This window comes from Monodon monoceros, unplaced genomic scaffold (assembly GCF_005190385.1).
Source record: "Monodon monoceros isolate NGI ecotype Baffin Bay Population unplaced genomic scaffold, NGI_Narwhal_1 Super_Scaffold_16, whole genome shotgun sequence".
NCBI lineage: Eukaryota > Metazoa > Chordata > Mammalia > Artiodactyla > Monodontidae > Monodon > Monodon monoceros.
Window position 1 is genome coordinate 33,499,502 of NW_021703772.1, and position 24,653 is coordinate 33,524,154.

The 24,653-nt window shown below is 43.2% G+C and overlaps 1 protein-coding gene across 1 annotated transcript in view; it reads right to left on the reverse strand.

The window, feature by feature from the left end:
- Window positions 1–1,979, reverse strand: part of KIAA2012 (KIAA2012 ortholog) — a 115,980-nt gene extending 114,001 nt beyond the window's left edge. Inside the window, exons 1-2 of the mRNA XM_029225674.1 lie at window positions 1,896–1,979; window positions 423–707 (exon numbers count right to left, since the gene is read on the reverse strand). Of these exons, the coding sequence (XP_029081507.1) occupies window positions 423–707; window positions 1,896–1,979 (369 nt within the window). The remainder of the gene's footprint in view (window positions 1–422; window positions 708–1,895) is intronic.
- Window positions 1,980–24,653: the final 22,674 nt, after the last annotated feature.

Consider the following 24,653-nt stretch of genomic DNA (forward strand, 5'->3'; position numbering starts at 1 on the left):
GGGCTCAAGGTAAATATTGTAAACGTTCTCCTCGTTTCCACAAAGCCAAGAACATCAGAGGTGTGATGCTGCTGCTTGTGGCTATGAGACAGAACTTCAAGGATTCTGATGAAACGTGTGCTAGCCCAGATCTGTCTGAATGCTGAAAAGGACTTTGTGTCATTCTAATGGAAAGGAAAACACAAAATGATAATAATATAGCCCTTTATGCTTTTCAGAGCCCTTTCACATAGATTATTTCATTTAAGCCTCATGACAATTGTGTACTGTGAGTACAATCCCAGTTTAGAGATGAAGAAATGGAAGTCTGAGGGTTTCATACCTTCCTAGGGTCTGCAAAGAAGTTATATCCAAAGCTGCAACTGGATTTCTAGAGACACAGACCAGGGCCTTCCCTGAACCCTGGACAGTGCTCTGCCTACCTGTCTCCTTCCGTACGCCAGGATGGCTTCTTTGAGGTCCTGAAGTGTGTGCAGTTCAAGATCCAGCCTCTTCCTGTGGCCTTTGGGGCAGTAGGGGCCTTTACTCCTTTCTTTGGGGGTCAATGCTGATATGGCTAAGCCTTCCGAGTAGAGGATCAGGGCGCCCTTTCTAGTGCTGAATGTTTTAGGAAGAAAGAGGCTCCACATGTGCTGGTCGGCATTGCCCTCATCTTGCGGTTTGCTGACCAGGATATAATCTTCTGGGGACTTCCAGTTCAAGTAATCCTGCAATGGAAAGAAACGTCCTTGATTGGTCCACAGTGGAAGGCCCTTTTATAGGAAATACTGGTTGGGCAGGTGTTTGGCATGTTTTTAGTGACTGGTTTTCTCTGAATTGCTCACATGGTGTCACAGAATACATTCACGCTTCTTAGCAACTGTTTTTGTTCTCTGCCTCTCAGAGTTAGCAGAACCTAGGGCACGATTCTGTTTTACCCTATATAACTTTCAGGAGAGCCATTTATGCCTGGAGGCTTAAATAGGGTAGAGTGTAGCTTCCAGGCCCGTTAAAATTTCCTGGTATGCAAGTAAGTCGTCAGAATTACCAAGGGCAGCAGATAACTTTGAAATTAGACCTGGACCGGCTGGCAGTTTAAATAGGAGAAAACCATTCCAGCCCATCACTTCAGCTGTACACAGGGAGAATTTCCATACATTCTAGATGCTATGTAACGTTACCTAATTTGGCTGTTTAAGAGCCTATAAAGTAGTTACGTATCTTGTAAGTAAGTAAATGCCATTGGCCACAGAGGTCCTTTGAAAATTTATATGTCTTTTAATACAGTGAAAGTCAAATATCATGACAAACTACAAAAACAGAGGAAATCTCTGTGTGATCCAAAATTTTTCAAAGTACCCCCAGTGGATTTCTTATTCCTGGCAGGATTCAATGAAATAAAATTCCAGTACAACAAGGGAATTTTGCTACCTCTTTAAAATCTTCTAAACTGAAAAAATTTTTTGCCTATATTACATGTGAGTCCTGGGGGTTGAATTCCAGAAGGTTCAAGGAAGCCATTGAATTGGCACGAATATTTCAGCATTTCAACCACAGAGTATGACGTCTAAAAACCAAACAGCCATCAGCTTGCCTAGAACACAGGTGGAAATTCTGGTCTTGTACCAAACCGCCCAATTTCTAGACAATCTGGAATCTCCTCCAGTCTAAAGCAAATGAGGCTGTAAGTCAGTGTGTGAGGGGGGGGGACGAGGGCCCCAGTGGCAATCTCTGTGTGTCAAGCAAACTATCTTATTTTCTCGAATTTAAGAAAAGGAGGAGGGACAATCTTCCAGTGATCCCCACCACTGGACCAACAAAACAAACCTAAACACACAGGGCTCAGCCCCAAATGAAAAAATAGAACATTCCTCCTCCACCCCCAAAATATGCTTTTATTCAGCTGTAAGACTCACCTCTGGTTCAAAATAGACTTCTAGCTTCTGTTTGTTCTGGACCAACTTCCCCTGTCCCCGGCTCAGGAGAGAGAGGGTGAGCATATTTTCCCTCTGACCACCCTTCTCAAGGGCAGTTCATCTTGGTTTTGAAGGCTGAAAACTGGTCACACCTCAAGATTTCCTGAGCTCAGCAGTGAGCCCAAGAAGACCACAAACACTGGGCCTTTTATTAAATACATTTTCCCCTCATACAGCAGCTTCTTAATAACAACCAGTCACACAGTTTAGACAGTGTATGTCTTTGTCGGGAGAAAAAATAAACCGCAAACCCAGACTCCTCAAGCCCTGGATTGTCTACTCTCTGGGCAACCTCTCTCTCCCCTTCGCCTGTGCCCTTGTTGTACCCTGGTCCTGTTGCTCTGTTACCGGCCGTGCACCTCGGCAGATCTGGGCCACAGCACCATCCTTCTCATTGTGAGCGGAGGTTGTTTCCTGGTTGCTATGGCAGCACAGGGACGTGAAGTCCCTTAAGCCAGACTAGGCAAGTCAGGGACTTCGGAGGACAGGGTTCACACCCTGCGGGGAGGGAGGGTCAAATGGACATCGAAGAGACCAGGCTCAGATTTCAAGTCCTGATTTCGGGATTGGGAGGGTGGGTACGTTGGGATATTTTTTCTGTTATATTATAGTATTGGTCTTGCTTTTAGAGAGCGTCTCCCCCTTCTCCTGATACGCGAGCCTTTCACTGTCAAGTGATCATTAACAGACTCAGAGGAATCGTCTAGGTCACCTAAGGCGACCTGTGATGTCTTCCTTGGCTGAGTTCCAGGGTCTCCTCAGCTGGACAGGAGTCCTCTTTCTGGTGGTCGCTGCTTTGCAGGAGTGAGTGCAGGACACTGGGAATCTCCAGATTCCTTTGCATACCTGGATGTCACTTGGGCACCTCCCATCTCTAGAGGGAGGGGGTACTTGGGAGATGCGGGTGGGGACATTTTTGTTGTCACAATGACTGTCCGCTGTCCTGCATAATGAAGAATAGTCTTACTCCGAATGTCAATGGCATCCTCTTTGAGAAACACTGCTGTGGCCTAGGCTGCTTGGTTCTCCTTGATACTGACACTGTGAGGAGGACAGAACTGGGGGAAGAGGGTCAGAAAACAAAGAGACATTTTTGCTTATCTAGGACTCTGCTTTGGTCTGGAAAAGCGACCTGCCTTGTCATCTGTCATCAGAGCCTTCAGGGCAGTCCCACGGGAGCGCCCCCTGCTGACCTGGATGAAGAAGTGCAGCTGGCCCCAGGCCCACTTACCTTTAAATCTCCGTCTGTGGCTGTCACTTTTCTCGGAGGCAGGCTCAAGTCTCATGAGGAAGAAATAGAGGTCATCGTGTATAATTAGATTGGGCTTATCATGGGGAATCAAGTCAGTGAATGCAGAGGCTCAAAACAGAATTTAGTCAAAACCACAGTGGATACCACTTCAACACCCATTAGAATTGACTGTTAAAAAAAATAAAAACAAGCACAAAAAGCCCAGAAAATAACAATTGTTGCTGAAGACGTGGAGAAATTGGGATCCTTGTGCACTGTTAGTGGGAATATCAAGTGGTGCAACAGCTATGGAAAGTAGTATGGCAGGAATTCGCTGGCGGTCCAGTGGTTAGGACTCTGAGCTTTCATTGCCAAGGGCCCTGGTTCAATCCCTGGTAGGGGAACTAACATCCCATAAGCTGCGTGGCCCAGCCTAGAACAACAACAACAAGAACAACAAAAACCAGTATGGCAGATCCGCAAAAAATTAAACATACAGTTACCATACGATCCCGCGATTCCACTTTTGGGTATATGACCCCAAAGAGGTGGAAGCAAGGACTCAGGCAGATGTTTGAGCACCCATGTTTACAGCACCGTTACTCACAATAGCCAAAATGTGGAAAAAATTCAGGTGTCCACTTTTTTTTTTTTTTTTGCCATGCCGCATGGCATGTGGGCTCTTAGTTCCCCAACCAGGGATCCAACCCGAGCCCCCCACAGTGGAAGCATGGAGTCTTAACCACTGGACCTTCAGGGAAGTGCCCAGGTGTCCACTTGACAGATGATAGATGAATGGAAAAACAAAATGTAACAAACATATACAATGGAATATTATTCAGCCTTGAAATGGAAAGAATTTGGATACATGCTACAATATGGTTGAACCTTGAAGACATGATGCTGAATGAAATAAGCCAGTTACAAAGGGACAAATATTGATATTGTATGATTCCAATTATATGAGGTACTTTGAGTAGTCGAATTCATAGAGACAGAGTAGAGTGGTGTTTCCCAGGGGATGTGGTAAAAGGGAATGGAAAGTTAGTGTTGAATGGGTACAGAGTTTCAGTTTTGGAAGATGAAAAATTTCCGGAGATAGGCGATAGTGATAATTGTACAACGATGTAAAAGTACTTAATGCCAATGAATGGTACATTTTAAAATTATTAAAATGATAAATTTTACGTTATGCATATTTTAGATTTTGAGTTAAAATCTAAAACAAATGTAGAGCAAAGAAAACAGAAAACTGAATTTAGCACTTTATAATGTGAAAGCCAATTGGTCAGCATAATTGTAGGGTGAATTCCTCACAACAGATGAGACAAAATTCTACAAACTGAGGGTTCCAAATAGTTTCCCGGGTCTTAAGCTACAGCTGCTCTCTCCCATCCCCTTCTCCATCCCTTCAAAGTGCCAAAAGGACCCTTCAACAAAGCTCTACTGGGAGATTACTATATGTGAGATGTGGTCTCTGCCCTCAAGAAGCTCCCAGCAGGGTGAGAAGACAGGTGCGTGTGAGCCAGTGTCTGAAAGATGATGTGACAAGGTGATATGGAGGTGGAAATGAGTAGGTGCCCTAGGAAAGAAGAGGGAGTGGTGGTGGGATGATGCATGGTGGTGGGCCTCGTAGAAGGTCATGAAGATGAGGGATATTAGAGGTGGGCTTTAATGGACAGTAGTGGATAGTGAGGAGGGAAGATGAGAGAGCATATGGCAGGAGGCATGGAAAGGAAAGTCTAAGATCTCTGGGGAAGGGACAACTTCTTTGGTGTAGCCACAGCCTCGGATACCGTGGACAGAGATGAAGCTGGAGAGACAGGCCAGCTGGCCAAGGCCATGAAGGCCACATGTCCCTGCGAAGGCACCTTGGACTTTATTCTTCAGGTAGGGTTTTTTAAATGGGGGGTGATGTGATTCTACCTGGATTTTAGAAAGATAACTCTGAGAACAGTATAAAGGATGGATAGAATGAGGGATGTTAGCTTATTTCATAAAAGTGAACTTTTAGGACCTTGCATCCCAGGCCAACCTTCCCTTGGGCGTGAATGAATTTGTCAAATAGGCCAGGAATAGTCACTTGCTAAATGGCCTTTGAGAGAGACATAGAAGGGGAAACTCCATACCAACTGCAATGAAATATAAATGTTGCCATTTTGAAAATGCCATTGCTCAGGGAAGAGAAGTAAGGTAGCATAAGAGAAAAGTGACAGAGTGACTGGGACAGGAATGAGAGCCATTGTTGTCATCCAAGGAATAACTCCAAGTTTTTCCATCGGAAATTCTTCCTCTGAGCTCACCTGACTTGGAAATGTTAACTCATCTATAAATGGTGAAGTAGGTCCCCAGGAAGTGATCTTTCTGAGTCTAGGTTGAATGAGCATCTCACCTGGGAAAATAGCCAGGTGCCCATCTGGCCCTCTCAATGCTGTATAGCAAGGCTGCTAGGCCCCTCTGGGGTTGGAGTCTGGGAGCAGCCAGACCAGAGCCCGAAGTGGGCCTCTCCTAAACTGTCGTGTTTACATCCATGCTGTTTAATATGGACAATGAACAGATGTACAGATCAATTAACAGACATTTAAAAGCATTTACTCCATCCCCACAGCAGTTTATGGAAAGTGCATTTAGAAAGCAATCGAAGTTATTGCTATTCTAAAGTGGTAGGGGATCCCAGATGAAAGGCCCTTGTAACTGGAAAGTATTTATAACTCAAGAAGAAACCCTCCACACCCATGTTATATAACACCAACACCATCTCCTGGCATGCCTGACCTGTCAGCCCATGCAGCATGTCTGTTTAAATTACTCTGTAAATTCTATAGGGTGGAGACCTTGTTTTTATGGTTTGTAAAGCATCACGAATAATCGTGGTGCTCTGTAAATAAATAGAAACCACATGAAACAAAGAAAAGATATGTTATTCAATGGCCATGTCCCCAGAGCATCCAGGAATTTGTCCCTTGCTCCAAAGTGCTTTGGGGTAAATGGATGCCACGTTGGGGCAGTAGCCTGTGGGATGGTGCCAGGGTCCTCATCTCCCTTTAAAGGGCAGTGTGAGAGTGTGGTCTGGGAATTGTAGTCACCTGCATGGGCAGCCTACAAGAGGAGCTGTTGCTGTTGTCCTTGTTACTCCAAGAGGAAGGACCAGGGCAAGAGAAATGAAATGATTTGCATAAATGCAAATGATTCGTTCATCCACGGATGAAACAGAGGCGAAACGAGACCTTGTCCAAATCTTGTCCTAATCCAAGCCTATTGTTCATCCCACTTCTGCAACAGAGCAGCAGCTATTCATAAGTAGCTACATTACATCATGGCTAATATCCACCCGTCAGGAAGCTGCTGACTGAGGCCATCACAGCGCCCTCTTCCACCATGAAGCTGGTGACTGGACCCTGGATCTGTGTCCAGCTACTGTGACCACCTCAGAACACTCATATCTCCCCAACCTTGTTTCTCCTCACTTTAGTTTGCAAATCTAGTTGCAGGGGAATCTAGGAAATCACATTTTAAGCTTTCCAGCCTCCTACACTGGAGGGAAGGTGGAATGAAGGTTGGTAGAGCCATCTGCGGTTATCTGCCATAAGCACCAAAGACGAGTTGTATGAAAAAGTCCAAACAAAGGATTTTTTAAAAATATGGGCTGTGTATATGACAGTCAGCATGGCCTTGCATTATTAAAACTCTTTCTATTTGCTTGTGTTTTATACTCCCAACTAGACTGTAAGTCTTTGGAAGGAAGAGACCACATCTTATAATTCTTAATACTTCCCATAGCACCCCTTACATATAGTAACAACTGAATAAATATTTGTTGCTTGCTTTTAACATGTGCAGCGAGATGTGTAATGATCTTGAGCCAGTATGAGCGGTGTATGAAAAGAAGAGAATTAGGTCAAAGCCTGTTTCAGTGATTAGTAGTTTGCCTGTAGTACAAAGCTCAGAGTCCTAGGTCAGAGTCACTGACCAACGAAAACTTGGTATTTAGAGGCTGAAGGGCACCAAGAGAATCAGTGTGGAAGACACAGAGCTCTCAGCTTGTTGGAAGGAGCACAGACTTGCTGAGGATAAGTTCCTTGGCTTGTTCAGAGGGTAGGGTTAATTTCTCATGTAGCCCAGGTCAGGTTTGAAACTAGAAAATGCAAAAGGCAATCAAGAATACTCTAGGGGCTTCCCTGGTGGCACAGTGGTTGGGAGTCCGCCTACCGATGCGGGGGACACGGGTTCGTGCCCCGGTCCGGGAGGATCCCACGTGCCGCGGAGCGGCTGGGCCCGTGAGCCATGGCCGCTGAGCCTGCGCGTCTGGAGCCTGTGCTCCGCAGCGGGAGAGGCCACAGCAGTGAGAGGCCCATGTACCGCAAAAAAAAAAAAAAAAAAAAAAAGAATACTCTAGAATCATAGCAGGGGAGAAAGTGTCAGCGATGACTCTGCTCCCTTCCTCTCCTTATGGAAAAATTATGACCACGTGGTCCGCCTAGTTGAGTAGTGAGAGGGCTGGGGATCTATTTACTTTAGATCTTTCTGAAGAGTTTGCTTTGGGAGTCTAAAGTATTTAGTTATGCTTTTGCTCAGGGCTTATTTTATTAGTAGGAGTGCTCACAGTAATTTCAAGCTTTTAAATTTATGGTGGAGAGATAGTAAGTTTAGAGAAGAAATAAAAATCACACATTCTTCGTTCTTTCGTAACATGGGGGAAATCAGTCATTATTTTGGCTAGCGGCTCAGTCACTAGGGGTAAATGGAACAGACCTTCATAGGAGCCAACTTGTGAAGGGTGATGAAAGCAGTGGCAATTTCAGTTCTAAGTGGAGAATCTCAGAGCAGATGCCATTCATCAAAAGTACACGGATTCTGATAACTTAGAACCATTGACTATTAGCGTAAGAAGGTAAAATGCTTTACTTATGAGGTTAGTACGGTGGTGGATAAATTTTTCCTTTTGATTTTTGTTAAATATTGGTACTAGTGATGCTTGTTTAATTAACAAATAAGATGATTTATGTAAGGCACTGAGTGTAGTGCCTGGCCCATAGTATGTACTCAATAAATAGAAATATATATATATATATATATATGTTTTTTTATTGGAGTATAACTGCTTTACAACATAGTGCTAGTTTCTGCTGTACTGTGAAGTGAATCAGCTCTATGTATACATATGTCCCCTCCTCTTGGACCTCCCCCCACCCATTCCACCCCTCTAGGTCATCACAGAGCACTGAGCTGAGCTCTCTGTGCTCTACAGCAGGTTCTCACTAGCTATGTATTTTACACATGATTGTGTATATACGTCAATCCTAATCTCCCAGTTTGTCCCACCCTCCCCTTACCCCCTGTGTCCACATGTCTGTTCTCTACATCTGCATCTCTATTCCTGCCCTGCAAATAGGTTCATCTGTACCATTTTTCTAGATTCCACGTATATGCATTAATATATAATATTTGTTTTTTTCTTTCTGACTTACATAATTCTGTATGACAGACATAACTGCATCACACAATTGAGAATACACATGAATTCTCTCCCTGCTATTAGCACACAGTAGTGAAGTTTTGTTGTGCAAAATGATGCTCTGAAAGCCATTTTCTCACACTAGGGACTCTCATGTGTAGTAGACAGTAAGTCGCTGGGTTGTACAACTAGACACTTCTTTGCCACCTGGCATCCAGTTCACTGTAAACTCTCTGATGAGAATGGTTTTTACACTTTCTAACTACTACAGAGTAAAAATTGTCAGCTGTCTGCTAATCATTTTAGAGAAACGTTAATTTGATAACATGTATCTTTTCAGGGACATCGTATTGCATAACGCAAGGTACACAAATACCTCCCCACTGTTTGCCCACATTAGTGAGGTTTTGATGTACAAATCAAAGTCCTCACTCTCAACCTAGGAGGAGAGCGGCCAGGGAGCTGGAGCTGACGATCTGAGGAAGAGGAAGGGGCATCAGGGAGCCTGGGCTCTGGGAGAACTTCCCCTCAAGGCCCACATTGCTAGAGTTCACTTTGTGAACCCAGGAGCCCCTAGCCCACAGGTATACTGATTGCCTGTAACTCAACCTTTATAGTTTCCTCTGGGAAAGCATTCACATCTTCCTGAGAACTGAGTTAAGATGCAAGTCCCTCTGCAGAGATTGAATTAACCATGCTGTGCAGGAACGGGACCCAGAGTGGATCCCTGGGTTTGGGATTGATGGGGGAGAAATGAGGGAGAGGAAGAGGTGGGGCAAGATGGAGGATGGTTTCCCTTGGGATGTAGGTCAGAAGGCCCGTCCACAGAGGCTTTGCCTGTTTCCCCATTTTCCCAGAGAGCCAGCCTGTGCCCGTGCTCCTCCAGGCAAACAATCTTAAAATGGGGCAGGGGTTGCTAACCTCGGGCTGGCCCCAGGAAGTTCTGTAAGTATATGTTTAAGGAAGGAGGGGAGCATCTCCTTCTTATCTTGCAGAGCAGACCCACCTGGGGCAGCAGAGTCCCTTCTCAGAGGCCAAAGACCAGATACAACTCTACTCACTAGTGTTATCACAAGTGTGATCAGATATGAGCAGTGCCCTTTGCAGAACCTCATGCTCCTAGCCAGCCCTTGTTCATGCCCACCTCTGATGCCAACCTGCTCTACAGCAGGTGTCCGGGCCAGTTATTAGTCAAGCAGGGAGAACATCTTTGAAAGGGTACATTCCAATGATATAGGCGGATAGCAGGGGTAGCTTTTCAGATTTTACCATAATCCTCCTCTTGATTCGCTGTCTAGACGTAGTTAGGTGCACAAAGGGTTAACAGGTCTCGTAGGACTCGGCCGCCAAGTACACTTAATGCTCAGTCCAGCACTCCCGGCTTGTATTCTTACGCTGCTGGAGTGGCCTGTTCATGGCATCTGGTTCCCTGGCAACAGCTTTCATTGGCTCAGTCAAAGCCCTTTCTTCTTAAGAAAGCTCCTACTGAGACGCCCACCGCCACCACTAATCACCATCTTAACTCAGGGCTTAGGAAGCAGCTGGTATGAAAAGTAGCATTTGTGGATGTGAGAAGATAAAGCAATGGACTGGGTTGGATACACCTGCCTTGTGTGATCCTTGTATTGCTTTCTATAGGACCAGTTGGAAATTACCTGCTTTTCCACTGGGACAGGGAGAAAGCCTGGGCCAGAAAGTTTCCCAGAGCTGGCTTTCTTTGTTCTGCAGAAACCCATGAGCCTCTGTGATTCATGACTAGCTGTTTCCTGGGCTGATCTGTGTTATAACTGCGGGCTCTGTGCTCTGACAAGGGGCGTTGCTGAGCTGAGGGAGTTCAGACAACGAAATCCATATTGTGGAAGGCTTGTCCCCAGTCAGCCACAAGCTGGGGGAAGAAGTCTGCCTCCAATAGAACCCGGGGAGTCTGGCGGCTGCTCCACCCGCCCCAAGAAGTCTCAGCAGCTCCAGATTTGCTAAGAATAGCAGGAAAAAGTAGCTCTTCGTGCAGCATTTGGGGGGAAAAAAAGTTGATGAGATTCTCTAATAAAGATGGGCATTTTTAGGGGAATTCTTTAATCTTATGGAGAATCGCTTTGAGTTTTCTTGTTTTGTCTAGGGAATGGATAAAATGAAAGCAATAAAGTAGAGATGAGGACAAAGACAAGCTGTTCTCACTTTTGGTTCACCCATACCGATCCATTTAATTCATTTTATCTTTTTTTAAAATCAAATTTCATCCCATGTACTTATTATACTCACTGAAATCTAAACACATAGCCTCATTCAGGAATTAAAGTGTTCAGAATTCACGGTAGTATTTACAAAAGATGTTGACTTTTGGCCTGGCCATCCATCCTAATATTTGTGCTGCCCTAACCTTCTGGTTCCTCAAGGGAAAACAGTCATCCTGGTCGTGGTGCCAAAATGTAATGGGACAGTTGACAATTCAGAGACAGGGTTTGTGGCTGCTCTGCTTGGCAAGCGAAGGTCCTCTCCTGCAGCTGTGTGTGTGGATGAAAGGCTCTCTGTGTCTGATACCAGCCTGTCTGCAGCTTAGCAGGGTAAAGGCTCTGGGTGGTGCTACCTCACAAGCTGTTAAAATATGTTATTGAGGGCACTTAACAGAAACAACACACATTTGAGAGTTATTTGGGCACTAGGCTTGTTCCATCTCTTACTAGATGTGTGATGGAAAAATTCTTCACCCCTCTGAGCCTCAGTTTCCTCATCTGGAAAATGGGGATGATAGCATTTATCATGTGGGGCTATGGCAAGGACTAGGAGAAACAATGTGCCACCCCCATAGATTCTGATTAAATTATTCTGAAGTAGGGCCCTGACGCTAATCATGTTTAGGAGCTCCCCAGGTGATTCTAATATTGAGCCAGCGTTGAGAACCACAGATGCAGCAGATGGAAGGCTCTCTTCGGTTATTTTTTAGGCTGAGGAATTCCTTGAACATCAGGGATTCTTGGGGATGGAGATGAAGAGGAGGTAATAATAAAATTCCTTAACTCTTTCTTCAGATCCAGGAGTTACAACAGATTGGAACGGAGGTGTAGCCTGGTGCAGTGGAAGCATTTTCATTCTCTGTCTTTGAGCCCTTTCCGGATAGGTCTTAGTCAAATAGTTCTTACATTAAAAAAAAGAAAAAGGAAAAAAATTATTGAGCATCTACATGAAGGTTTCGATAAGAGATAGTGTAATAGGGATAAATAGATAAATATATAGTCCCTGGGTTCAGGAAGCTCACAGCCTAGCAATGGAAAAGAAGACATGCTACAGTGAGCCTGTATGTTACTGGGCTGGGCATGATTAAGTAATAAGACTCTGAGCTGCTTTTCCTTGGGGGAAGCTTGATGGTGTGACACAGGAAGTTTCAAGACACTCTGAAATGGGGAACACATTTTCAGCTTGGATTCTAAGCAGGAAGTGATTCTTATCCTTCCTAGCAAAGGATAGCACACTCTGATTAAAGACCAAGAGAATAAAGACACAGAACCCTTGGTTAGAGCGGTTGACTTTATGAAATACTACACTGCCATTTTCATTAGTTAGCAGAATAGACAGCAAGCAAGCATTTGTAGGGCATATTTTAAGGAAGAAAATCTTTCATATGCATCAGTTGAAAGAGGCTTGGTGTTAAAGGCTGCATAAGAGTAAATATGTAAACAAAGACAACTTTTTGTGATTACTAACAAGGCGGGGGCAGCCACAGCAACGTGGGGCACAAAGTCTAGAGATTCCATAACCTGCAAGAAGATTCCAAGCTGATCCCCAAATGGTTCTTTTAGCCACACTATTGTGAGTTTTCACTAATTTTTTTTTTTTTTTGGCTGTGCCACGAGCCTTGTGGGGTCTTAGTTCCCCAACCAGGGATCAAACCTGTGCTCCCTGCAATGGAAGCATGGAGTCCTAACCACTGAACCGCCAGAGTTCCCATCACTAATTCTTTAGGATGGAGAAAGAGGAGACTGGGGTTAGAACCCCTTGTATATTTTTTGGAGTTAATTCCATAAAAGAACATAGCACAGGGATGGCATATAGGTTTACTGTTATGTACCAAGTAGAATCAGTTGGTGGTGGCTCCCTAGAACACTTGATTGAGAATAATTCTGCAGGATCCTAGCCTAGCAAAATAGAGGTCCATAGTTGATTGTTATGTCTTCCATAGGCAAGGGAGGAAGAGTGAATTGTGATACATATACTGAGCTTTGCCAATTCAATGTTACAACTGTTGTTGTAAACTGTCATTACAGGGTGTGGATTTAATTATTCTTAACAAATCCTCTTGGTGTTAATGTAAAATCAAAAGTTAAAGAGCTATTCTACTTATTAGTATGTTAAACCCATTTCCTCAGTTCCAAGATGTCATATATTTTAAGATATATTGCTAATTTAATAACAGGTTTTAAGGATAAAAACCTACCATAAATAGGAACACTAAAGGTAACATTTACCCCGACATTTTATTTTCAGTACTTCACTCAACTTCTGAGAATAAATCTCTTTCAAATTCAGCCTAATGATTCTTCCTGAATCATTTTTGACCATTGGCAGCTGTGCATAGCATTATGGGGATTCTCTGCTTTTTATCACCTGGCTTAGAGATCTCGACCTCCTTAGCAAATGTAGGCTAGGCAGTCTGTTAGTCATACCAGGGCTTCATTTGTATTTCCTGTTTGGTTAAACTCATAGTATTGTCCTACCCTTAATTAAATTATTCCTTTCTGGAAGGTAAACAGCTTGTCTTGAAAGTCATCCAGAAGGTTCAGAAAACTCTTTGGCACCTGCAGGTGACTTTGAAATGAATGAGTTGATCATTCCAACCTCCTTTAACTTTAAAAATTCTATTTCTCAAAAAAAAAAAAAAATTCTATTTCTCCTGAGAGATCTGTCCATTTTTATTGTAAGTAATTACAGTGCCCATTGTGTAGACTGGCAATCCCCTTCCTGTGTCCTCTGAAGTGCTTGACTGTTGTTTTGCAAGAAAACATGAAAGTGTAGTCATGCCTTCAGCAATAAATATTGGCTTCACTTATTGTAAATATGCCTTGCTAAGCTCTCCCATGGGTAGACAACACCTCTGTCTCCACTCACTCTCCTGCCAGCAGGTGGCAAATTTCTTTGGACATGATATAAGCAGCATCCCAATTCTGGAATTGTTAAGATGTGAACAAATAAGAGTCTGAGAATGAAGGGAATACAGAGGGTATCTAAATGAGGTAAACTCCCAGCATTCAGCTCCAGATTCCAGTGCCCAGAGTTAGCAAATAAGGTAAGCAGCTCCCTCCCACACCTCAGTCCCCTTACAGAATCGTGTCTTTCAGGGGTTAGTTGTATCCGGGGGTGTTGCATATAACACACACAATACAAAATAGAAAGTATCACAAGAAAGTAAAACAAGATAGAAACTTTTAAGTTGTGTAAGAGAGGAATGGAGAAAATGCTATGGGAATTCAGAGAGATAGAGTACCTCTGCTTGTATAAATCAGGGCAGAGGAGGAGGTGATATTCAAGTGGACATTGAAGAAATACGTACTGGATGGGGTCATGTGGAGAAAAGAGGCAGCTTGTGGTGGCCATGAAAAAGCACCTCTCGGGACCTCCCTGGCTGTCCAGTGGTTGACTCTTGTGCTTCCACTGCAGGGGGCATGGGTTCCACCCCTGGTCGGGGAACTGAGATCCCACATGCAGGTGGCGAGGTCAAAAAAAACCCAAACACTTCTCAGATCTCCAACTTTGAGAAGCATAACTGACCGAGGGCCCACTTGTGCTCTCTGAAATCCATCACTGTGTTTGCGCTGAGGCCAAGCTTCCCGCAGGCTGTTCCTAGCAGAGGACTGAGAATGAGAGAGGTGCTACCACAGGCAGGTATGCTCTCAGGAGGCACTGCCAGTGGGGGCTCCTCAGGAGTGACTTTGGCTCAAGGACCCCCTGGTAGACTTGCTTCTTTAGAACTGCACAGAGTCTAAGATACTTACAATCCAAACTTTCTTCTCCCTTCTTCATGTGGTCAGACCTGTCCCTGGTAGTTCTCCTGGCTCCCTTCCCATTTTCCCTTACAGGTGTTTTTCATAATAAATCCCTTGCACACCTAATCCTGTCTTGGTGTCAGCTTCTTGGAGGACCTGGACAGACACCCAGTCTTGTGGAGGTGCCAGGTGGGTGTCTTCAATGCATTCCAAATCTGCTGTTGCATTTGCTTTATTATTCTCACCTTTTTTTCCAGTTACCACTGTGTTTTAGAAGTTGGCATCATTGGTTACTCTCCAGGGTGAGACGTATTTTGGGTAGTAAGAAGTGCATATAGCAAAGTCTCCCGGAAAAAAGGATGATGAGAAAGACATCCTAATTTTTTCTTATTATGCTAATTATTTCTTTAAATATAGTTTGTTTTTTAAAGAAAGGTCTGTTTTGCTAGTCGGGACTCTTTTGGTTACAAATGACAGAAACCCAATGCAAACTAGACTAAGTAAAATGGTGAACTATTATGATGCTGCTGCTGAGTTCCTTCATCGCAGGAACAAGCAGAATCTGAGACCGGAATGGCATTAGGATGCTATTGCTGCCTCTCATTTCTGAGGCCCGTGAGATGGCCACTAATGGCTTTTGGACTTTACATCCTACAACCCAGGGACCCAAAGAGAGACTGATTTCCCCTTTTCAATGCCAGTTCTGATTCCCAGGGGAAAGCTCAACTTGGCCTAGCTTGGGTCAGATGCGTACCCTTACCACGATCAACTGTGCTCATGGAGACTGGGTCAGGGAAGAGGCCGTGACTGGTCCTTGTTATACCAGCAGTGTGGGGTTCATGGTCACTATGTGCATGTTGGATGTTCTCAGAAGAAGGAAGGAGGGTTGCTGAAAAGACAAAATCACAGTCACACTACACAGAATATGTTTGCAATGTATGTTTCTTCACTGCTGCTCAGCCATGCATAAGCACTCAGACCTCACTCTTCTGCAGAGAGCTTGACAACCTCTCAGGAGGAGACTGAGCAGGGGATGAACCCATGTCAGGGCACACCGCTCTTGGACTTTATCAGCTCCATAGGGACTGCAACCTCAAAGTTACTAGAAACCCTCTCCCAGCCACCCCAAATCATCAGATTTGCAGAGCTCTCCTTTCAAGTGCCTCTTATTTCCCTGACCAGAAGGAATCTTTCTAACATAGCTAGAGAGCCTTAGGTTTAGAGTCAGGAGGCCTTATCCTGGTTATGCCTTTAACCAGCTATGTGCCACTTAGTCTCTGCACTGAAACTTCTTCAGTTAGGGATTTAGACAAGTGAAGATGACTCCCAACTCAAAGATCCTATGATTCAATACATTGTCAATCTGTTAAAAATCTGTTGGGCACTTCTTATGCTTAGCACTACCCTCTCACTTGAAACTAACCAACTAACTAACTAACTGGCTTCCTCCCTCCCCTCCTTCCTTGTTTCCCTCCTAACACATCTATTGAACAATTGGTATATACCAGGCACTATGATTTGGACATAAAAACAAAACCCAGTCCCAGCTCTTGGAGAACTTGGTGTCTACTGGGGTAGCAGACACATACACAGATAATTAAAATATTACATGATAATGCTTGATCATGAATGAGGATATTTCTATAACTAAGTTCTTCTTTCTTGCCCGTATCACGAGTTTTTTCTTTTCTGTAATCACGTATTGGCATTTCTGCAGGAAATGGTGTCTTCCAGTTCTACTTGAAAAAGTATACTGGATATAATGCTTTGTGTTTTATAGCCATTCTGTCAAGAATAATAAAACAGTTTTTGGAGCTAGCACATTTGTTCATTTAACAAATTTTTTTTTGGACATCTAATATGTGCCAGGTGCTAGGAGCCCAGATGGGGTGACAGACAATAAGTATACAAAGAAACAAAAACTATATAATTGCAAGTTGTTGTAATAAGTTCCAAAAAAAGAATTAAACAGTGAATGTGGATGGAGAATGATGGGGTGGGGAGGTACCTAATTAGGTAGTATAGTCGGTGAAATCCTCTCGAAGGACATTTCAGCTGAGGCCCTTAGAGAGGAAAGGAGCCTGCTGGGCTAAGGGTGGCACAGCATTCCCACACCAAGAACCTCACGGTAAGACTGTTTCGTGGGTCCAACCAACGGAAAGGAGTATGGTGGGGGTCGGGGGAGAGCAGTGGGCAAGGGGGAGGGTAGTAAAGGACAAGGGTAAGGGAGGTAGAGGCCAGATCAAGCACGGCCTTGTGAGCCCACGTTAAGGGGTTTGGGATGGGAAGCCATTGAAGGTTTGAAGCCTCAGAGTGGCTTGCAATTTGTGCTTTAAAAGGTGGTTCTGGTGCTACCAGAAAACTACTAGAGCTAATCAATGAATCTGGTAAAGTAGCAGGATACAAAATTAATGCACAGAAGTCTCTGGCATTCCTATACACTAATGATGAAAAATCTGAAAGTGAAATTAAGAAAACACTCCCATTTACCACTGCAACAAAAAGAATAAAATATCTAGGAATAAACCTGCCTAAGGAGACAAAAGACCTGTATGCAGAAAATTATAAGATACTGATGAAAGAAATTAAAGATGATACAAATAGATGGAGAGATATACCATGTTCTTGGACTGGAAGAATCAACACTGTGAAAATGACTCTACTACCCAAAGCAATCTACAGTTTCAGTGCAATCCCTATCAAACTACCACTGGCATTTTTCACAGAACTAGAACAAAAAATTTCACAATTTGTATGGAAACACAAAAGACCCCGAATAACCAAAGCAATCTTGAGAACGAAAAATGGAGCTGGAGGAATCAGGCTCCCTGGCTTCAGACTATACTACAAAGCTACAGTAATCAAGACAGTATGGTACTGGCACAAAAACAGAAATATAGATCAATGGAACAGGATAGAAAGCCCAGAGGTGAACCCACTCACGTATGGTCACCTTATCTTTGATAAAGGAAGCAAGAATATACAGTGGAGAAAAGACAACCTCTTCAATAAGTGGTGCTGGGAAAACTGGACAGGTACATGTAAAAGTATGAAATTAGAACACTCCCTAACACCATACACAAAAATAAACTCAAAATGGATTAAAGACCCAAATGTAAGGCCAGACACTATCAAACTCTTAGAGGAAAACATAGGCAGAACCCCCAATGACATAAATCACAGCAAGATCCTTTTTGACCCACCTCCTAGAGAAATGGAAATAAAAACAAAAATTAACAAATGGGACCTAATGAAACTTAAAAGCTCTTGCACAGCAAAGGAAACCATAAACAAGACCAAAAGATGACCCTCAGAATGGGAGAAAATATTTGCAAATGAAGCAATTGACAAAGGATTAATCTCCAAAATTTACAAGCAGCTCATTCAGCTCAATAACAAAAAAATAAACAACCCAATCCAAAAATGGGCAGAAGACCTAAATAGACATTTCTCCAAAGAAGATATACAGATTTCCAACAAACACATGAAAGAATGCTCAACATCATTAATCATTAGATTAATCAAAACTACAATGAGATATCATCTCATACCGATCAGAATGGCCATCATCAAAAAATCTAGAAACAATAAATGCTGGAGAGGGTGTGGAGAAAAGGGAACCCTCTTGCAATGTTGGTGGGAATGTAAATTGATACAGCCACTATGGAGAACAGTATGGAGGTTCCTTAAAAAACTAGAAACAGAGCTACCATATGACCCAGCAATCCCACTCCTGGGCATATACCCTGAGCAAACCATAATCCAAAAAGAGTCATGTACCAATATGTTCATTGCAGCTCTATTTACAATAGCCAGGACATGGAAGCAACCTAAGTGTCCATTAACAGATGAATGGATAAAGAAGATGTGGCACATATATACAATGGAATATTACTCAGCCATAAAAAGAAACGAAATTGAGTTATTTGTAGTGAGGTGGATCTACTTAGAATCTGTCATACAGAGTGAATTAAGTCAGGAAGAGAAAGACAAATACTGTATGCTAACACATATATATGGAATCTAAGAAAAAAAAAATGAAAATGTCACGAAGAACCTAGGGGTAAGACAGGAATAAAGACACAGAGCTACTAGAGAATGGACTTGAGGATATGGGGAGGGGGAAGGGTAAGCTGTGACAAAGTGAGAGAGTGGCATGGACATATATACACTACCAAACGTAAAATAGATAGCTAGTGGGAAGCAGCCGCATAGCACAGGGAGATCAGCTCGGTGCTTTGTGACCACCTAGAGGGGTGGGATAGGGAGGGTGGGAGGGAGGGAGATGCAAGAGGGAAGAGATATGGGAACAGATGTATATGTATAACTGATTCACTTTGTTGTAAAGCAGAAACTAACACACCATTTAAAGCAATTATACTCCAATAAAGATGTTAAAAAAAAAAAAAAGGTCATTCTGGAGACTTCCCCTGTGGTCCAGTGGTTAAGACCCCAAGCTTCCACTGCAGGGGACACGGGTTTGATCCCCGGTTGGTGTAGTTCTGCATGCTGCACAGTGTGGCCAAAAAAAGAAAGTTAAAAAAAAAAACATGGTTCTGACTATTGGGAGTATTCCACCTTCTGCGTGATGAAGTGGGACCCTCTTGTATACCCATGTAGGAGTGTGTTTCTAGAGGGTTGTTTGGCAGATGCTAAGAGAGACAGAGGAGGAAAGAGAAGATGCTCTTCCCCTGTCCTGGCTCGGCCTGGTCCAGCACATCCTTCGGCTTCGAGTGAACTGAGTGGGCCAGATGGAGAAATGGGGGAAGCTTTCTTATCTGCTTTGGCTGATGGCTGTCCATTTAATGGAAAGGTAAAAGCAACATGAAAAAAAAAGAGGAGACTGGGATATAAATGCATGGTCCCACCAAGGGGGGAAAGTGGTGAGGTGGTGGTGGTGGTGGTGGGATGAACTGGGAGATTGGGATTGACATATATACACCAATATGTATAAAATAGATAACTAATAAGAACCTGCTGTATAAAAAATAAATAAAATTCAAAATAAATAAATAAATAAATGCACGGTCCCTTCCAGAGAGGGTGAGAGGACATAGTGAATATTTCAGAGAGTGAAATATCACGTAACCTCATGTGTTGTCCCCAGTTGTCTCGGTCCAATTGTCTTGGCTAATCTGTAGGGAGTCGGGGAGAGTGTGGCCAGGCACCCCGGATGGCAGTGGACAATGGACCATGGATATTGGAGTCAGACAGGTTTAAACTCAAATATCGGCTAAACTTTGCCAGAAGATCCAGGACCAGTTACTTAACCTCTTTCAACCTCATCTTCCGTATCTGTAAAATTGGAATAACACCGTTAACCTTGCAACTTAAGGATGAACTGAGGCATAACGTGCCACAGGTGTGCCCAGTAAACGGCGCTGTTAGGATTGTGTCTAGAGCTGGTCACCTGCGAGACCTTCAGGATCAAACCAGGCTTTGAAATCCCCACTTCCTCTTTCAGGCCCCCAGTCGCTACCTTCCTTCTTACCTAAAACTCTCATAAAGAAAACGTCAGTTTACTAGAGCTTAGAGCAGTGAGGGACTTCAAAACATGCCTCTGCTTTCAAGTAGGTTATGGATTATTTTTATTTTGCACTTTATTAAATTCCTATGGAATGTACTCATTTTTAGCAGGCACCTGGCCACACTGTTTTTGGGCATTTGGGAGCAGTGGGAGGAGAAAGATCTGGTGCTCTCCTCCCCCACTTCATTGCAGCTCCATTGGGCTGACTTAATGTTAGGATGTTAATGCTGTCTCCAAATCCTCACTGTTGTCTCCTGAAATCACAGCCTCTGGTGCCCTTAGTGCTTTGGACATGGGGAAGGTGAGATTTCAGAAATGCCCTCCATTACCTTGATGTCCCTGCTCAATGCTGAGCTCCTTGTCCAGGCCCTGGCACAGCTGCAGTGACTGCCACCTGGTGAGGCTGCCCGTGAAAACTGGTGTTTCCTTGGGAAGAACTCAAGCCCCAGTGGCAGACTTGGGTTGCAGTGGTAAGTAGATTCCAAAGCTGCCCCTGGAATACGAACTTTTCCTGGAAACTTTCCGTGCTGCCTCTTAGAGAACAGCAGATATCAAGGTATTCACACCAGGAGTCAATTAAAGAAACCCAAATTATTGCCATTCCTGGGGACTTCCCTGGTGGTGCAGTGGTTAGGAATCTGCCTGCCAATGCAGGGGACACAGGTTCGAGCCCTGGTCTGGGAAGATCCCACATGCCATGGAGCAACTAAGCCCGTGTGCCACAACTACTGAGCCTGCGCTCTAGAGCCCGCGAGACACAGCTACTGAGACTATGTGCCACAACTACTGAAGCCTGTGTGCCTAGAGCCTGTGCTCTGCAATAAGAGAAGCCACTGCAGTGAGAAGCACTCACACCACAATGAAGAGAAGCCCCTGCTCACCACAACTAGAGAAAGCCCACACTCAGCAATGAAGACAAAGGCAGCCAAAAATATATAAATTTATAAAATAAATAAATAAATTAAATTAAAAAATTATTGCCATTCCAATAAACAATGATCTCTCTTCCTTTTCAGATAAACTTGTTAGGATGGCCTAAAAGCCAGGTCTAATTACACGATCAGATAGCTTAAATCTGATTAGTAGATTTTTGTCTGCTTTAATTAATCTTCTCCTGCAATCAGAGCTATTTTTAGTAAATGTTAAATATGTATTTGAACAACTTCAATGTATACCTCTTCTAAAACCTTCTCGGGTTACTTTTCATTCATCCTCTTTCCTTTTTGATGAGGCATGAATGTTCCTATGCAGAGAGGAAATGAGGAGAACACCATGTCTTCATAATTTAGCCTGGGATATAAATACATGTGTCCTAGGTACAAACGCATATATCATAGGTTTTTTTCGGGGGGTCATTTAAGTTTTGAGTTAAATATTTGATTCACTGGAGGGAAAGGAGAGGAAGTAAAATGGTGGGAATATTAGCAGTAGATCATAACTATGCCTTTCAAACTTGTCTGAAATGGGACTTCCCAAGGGCAATCATTCTTATCCATTATCCCTCTTCTGCTCCTGCAGCTCCCTCCCCTTCCCCACACACACATATAAGAAAATTTCCTCATCCCAAAGTGCATCTCTGTCTATCCAAGTTTGTGAGACCTACCATCCCAGTGGTTTAAATACTGATCTTATAGGAGTAGAATGTTATGTCATTCACCTTTGTTTAGCACAGTGCCTGATACATGATAGGAAGTAGGGAAAGATGGAGGGAGGGAGGGAAGAAGGAAGGAAGGATGGAGAAAAGATGCTCATATTCTACATTGTTAGGATTCAATAATCTCTTTGAAAGATCATTCTTCTGATTGAAATGCATGACTGGTGAAATTTGGTAAAATGTATTTTGACCAAATGCAGAGCACTGGCTAATGTCATGTGTCAGGTACCCTTAGTATGTGGCATGAGGAGTGGGTAATTGTGGGTGAACACTTTTCCCTTTGTAGTGGGATTTCTTAAGGGTCTGAATTAAGATTCCATGTTATCTTCATGTTGATGAAAATTACTGCTGTCGTTTTAAGTTTCTCTTAGTTCACTGTGTCCTTGTCAATTCTGACGATGAAAAAAGCTCCCTTGAGATTTTTTTTAAACAAATTCCCATAGAACTTTTCCCATAGAAAAGTGATTGCTTTTCTTTTTCCTTTGTTTTTTGGAGTGTAAAAAAGTGTTAGTTTGAAACATTTGAGTTTAACCATAATTTACTAATTGTAGAAATTACTCTTTTCTTTTTGTTACGTTTAATAAGTTCTAAAACTAATGATCCCTAAACCAATGGTCATCATGTTTTTCTCCTTTGTTCAAATTGTCCAAGAACAGCAGAAATAAAGGGGAAATTCTATGTAATCATTCCTCATAGGTGATAAAAAAAAATCGCAATCACCAAATATGAAATAACATTTATTTTCCTATTGATATATTTGAATAATTTGCATTGAACTTAACACACACAGGAAAGAAAGAATTCCCTAAAGATTATTGCTTTAATAAGTATGCACAAAGAGATTTAGGGCTAACTGTTAGTAAAGGATGGAGCCTTTAATTGAACGTAGTCAAATGAGCTGTTCGCATTGCTCAAGGGGAGGTGATAAGGTCCACTTATCAGAGTCCCCAACACCAGCCATAGGAGACCTCCTACACTCTCTGCCTTAGAGAAAGAACCCAATTTGGCCAAACAGTAGATAAGAAAGTGGACTCACCACTGGCTGGGTCAATGCTGGCAAGGCTGAAGTTTGATAATGTCTAATAATATCTCATGTTTATATAGGAACTTTTCCCTGGGGCAAAGTGCTTTACCAGCATTATCTCATTAACCTGTCCTCTGACCCCAAAAGCATCCACATTTTACTGGGGCTTGGTGTGAACAGAAGAGAGAAAGAACAAAATAATTAAATGGCAAAGCTGGATTTAGAATTCAGGTCTCTACATTTCCAGACTGGGTTGCTCTCCTGTAGCCTGTCTTCACTCTTCGATGAGCCACTGAAGCCCATTCAAATGATGGGGGCATTGTGATTTGGCAAGGCCTTTTAAAAAGGAGAAAAAAAACTCTGCTACCATTCTCTGTTTTCGGTGTGTCCAAAGAATCGGTGAAAAATCCTAAATATTCTACCTGTATTTTCTTTTTTTTTTTTTTTTTGCCGTACGCGGGCCTCTCACTGCTGTGGCCTCTCCCGTTGCGGAGTACAGGCTCCGGACACGCAGGCTCAGCGACCATGGCTCACGGGCCCAGCTGCTCCACGGTACGTGGGATCTTCCCGGACCGGGGCACGAACCCGTGTCCCCTGTATCGGCAGGCGGACTCTCAACCACTGCGCCACCAGGGAAGCCTTCTACCTATATTTTCTGATTCAGGGGTTTTTAATCTTGGTTCAGTGGGTTTTGGGAGGTAGGAGGAAATTGTCTGCAGTCTTGGTCATACATGCATATGACCATATATGCATTTTTCTGAGGACTGAGCCAGTAGTTTCCATCAGATTTTCAAAATGATCTATGATTCCTTGAAAAGAACTTCTGAGTTCTTAGTTTTGTTCTCTAGCTGTAGTGAGGTATTGTAGCTAGTCTATAGCAAAACTAGTACTTAGGGTTCCAACTATACGTTCAGCTGTAATCTAGTTATGGGGTCATGGGGCAGGAGAAAATGATTTTGCTTGATAACCTCTAAATCATATTTCTAAGGGTGCTAATACTTTATTTGGCTTCAAATAATTTTCCACATATGATTCAATCATTCATTCTTTTATTTAGTTATCCAACAGATATTCACTGAGTGTACTAATTTCCTGGGCTGCTGTAACAAATTACCACAAACTAGGTGGCTTAAAACAACAGACATTTATTCTCTCACAGTTCTGGAGGTTAGAAGTCTGAAATAAGATGTCAACAAGACCACGCTCTCCCTGAAGCCTCCAGGGGAGGAATCGTCCTTGCTTCTTCTAGCTTCTGGTGGTTGCCAGCAATTCTTGGCATTCCTTGCCTTGTAGACACATCACTCCAATTTCTGCTTTTGCTATCACATGACGTTCTCTCCGTGTGTCTCTCTTCCTCTTCTTTGAAGGACAATAGTCATATTGGATTAAGGATCCACCCTACTCCAGTATGACCTCATCTTAACTCAGTTAACTACATCTGCAATGACCCTATTTCCAAATAAGGTCACATTCTGATGTTCCAGAAAGGACATGAATTTTGGAGGGACACTATCCAACCGAGTACACTGAGCATCTCTATGTGTTGGATATCACACTGGGCACCAGAAACTAAATATAAGACAGATCGCTGCCTAGATACTAATACTACTTAATGACCTTGTTTAACTTTTTTTTTTTTTTTTTGACCAGCAGTGTCCTTTCTTCTTGGAATTCTTTTAGTTGTCCTGAGGTGATGTAGGAGTGTCCCAGGGTGATGATGGAGGTATTTAGGTCTCCACTTTGTTTTTCTTCTGTATCTACATTCCTGTCCATTTTTGTAGGGAGCAAGAGAGCTGGAGTGCATCCAATAAGGGGCATGATTCACTTTCAGC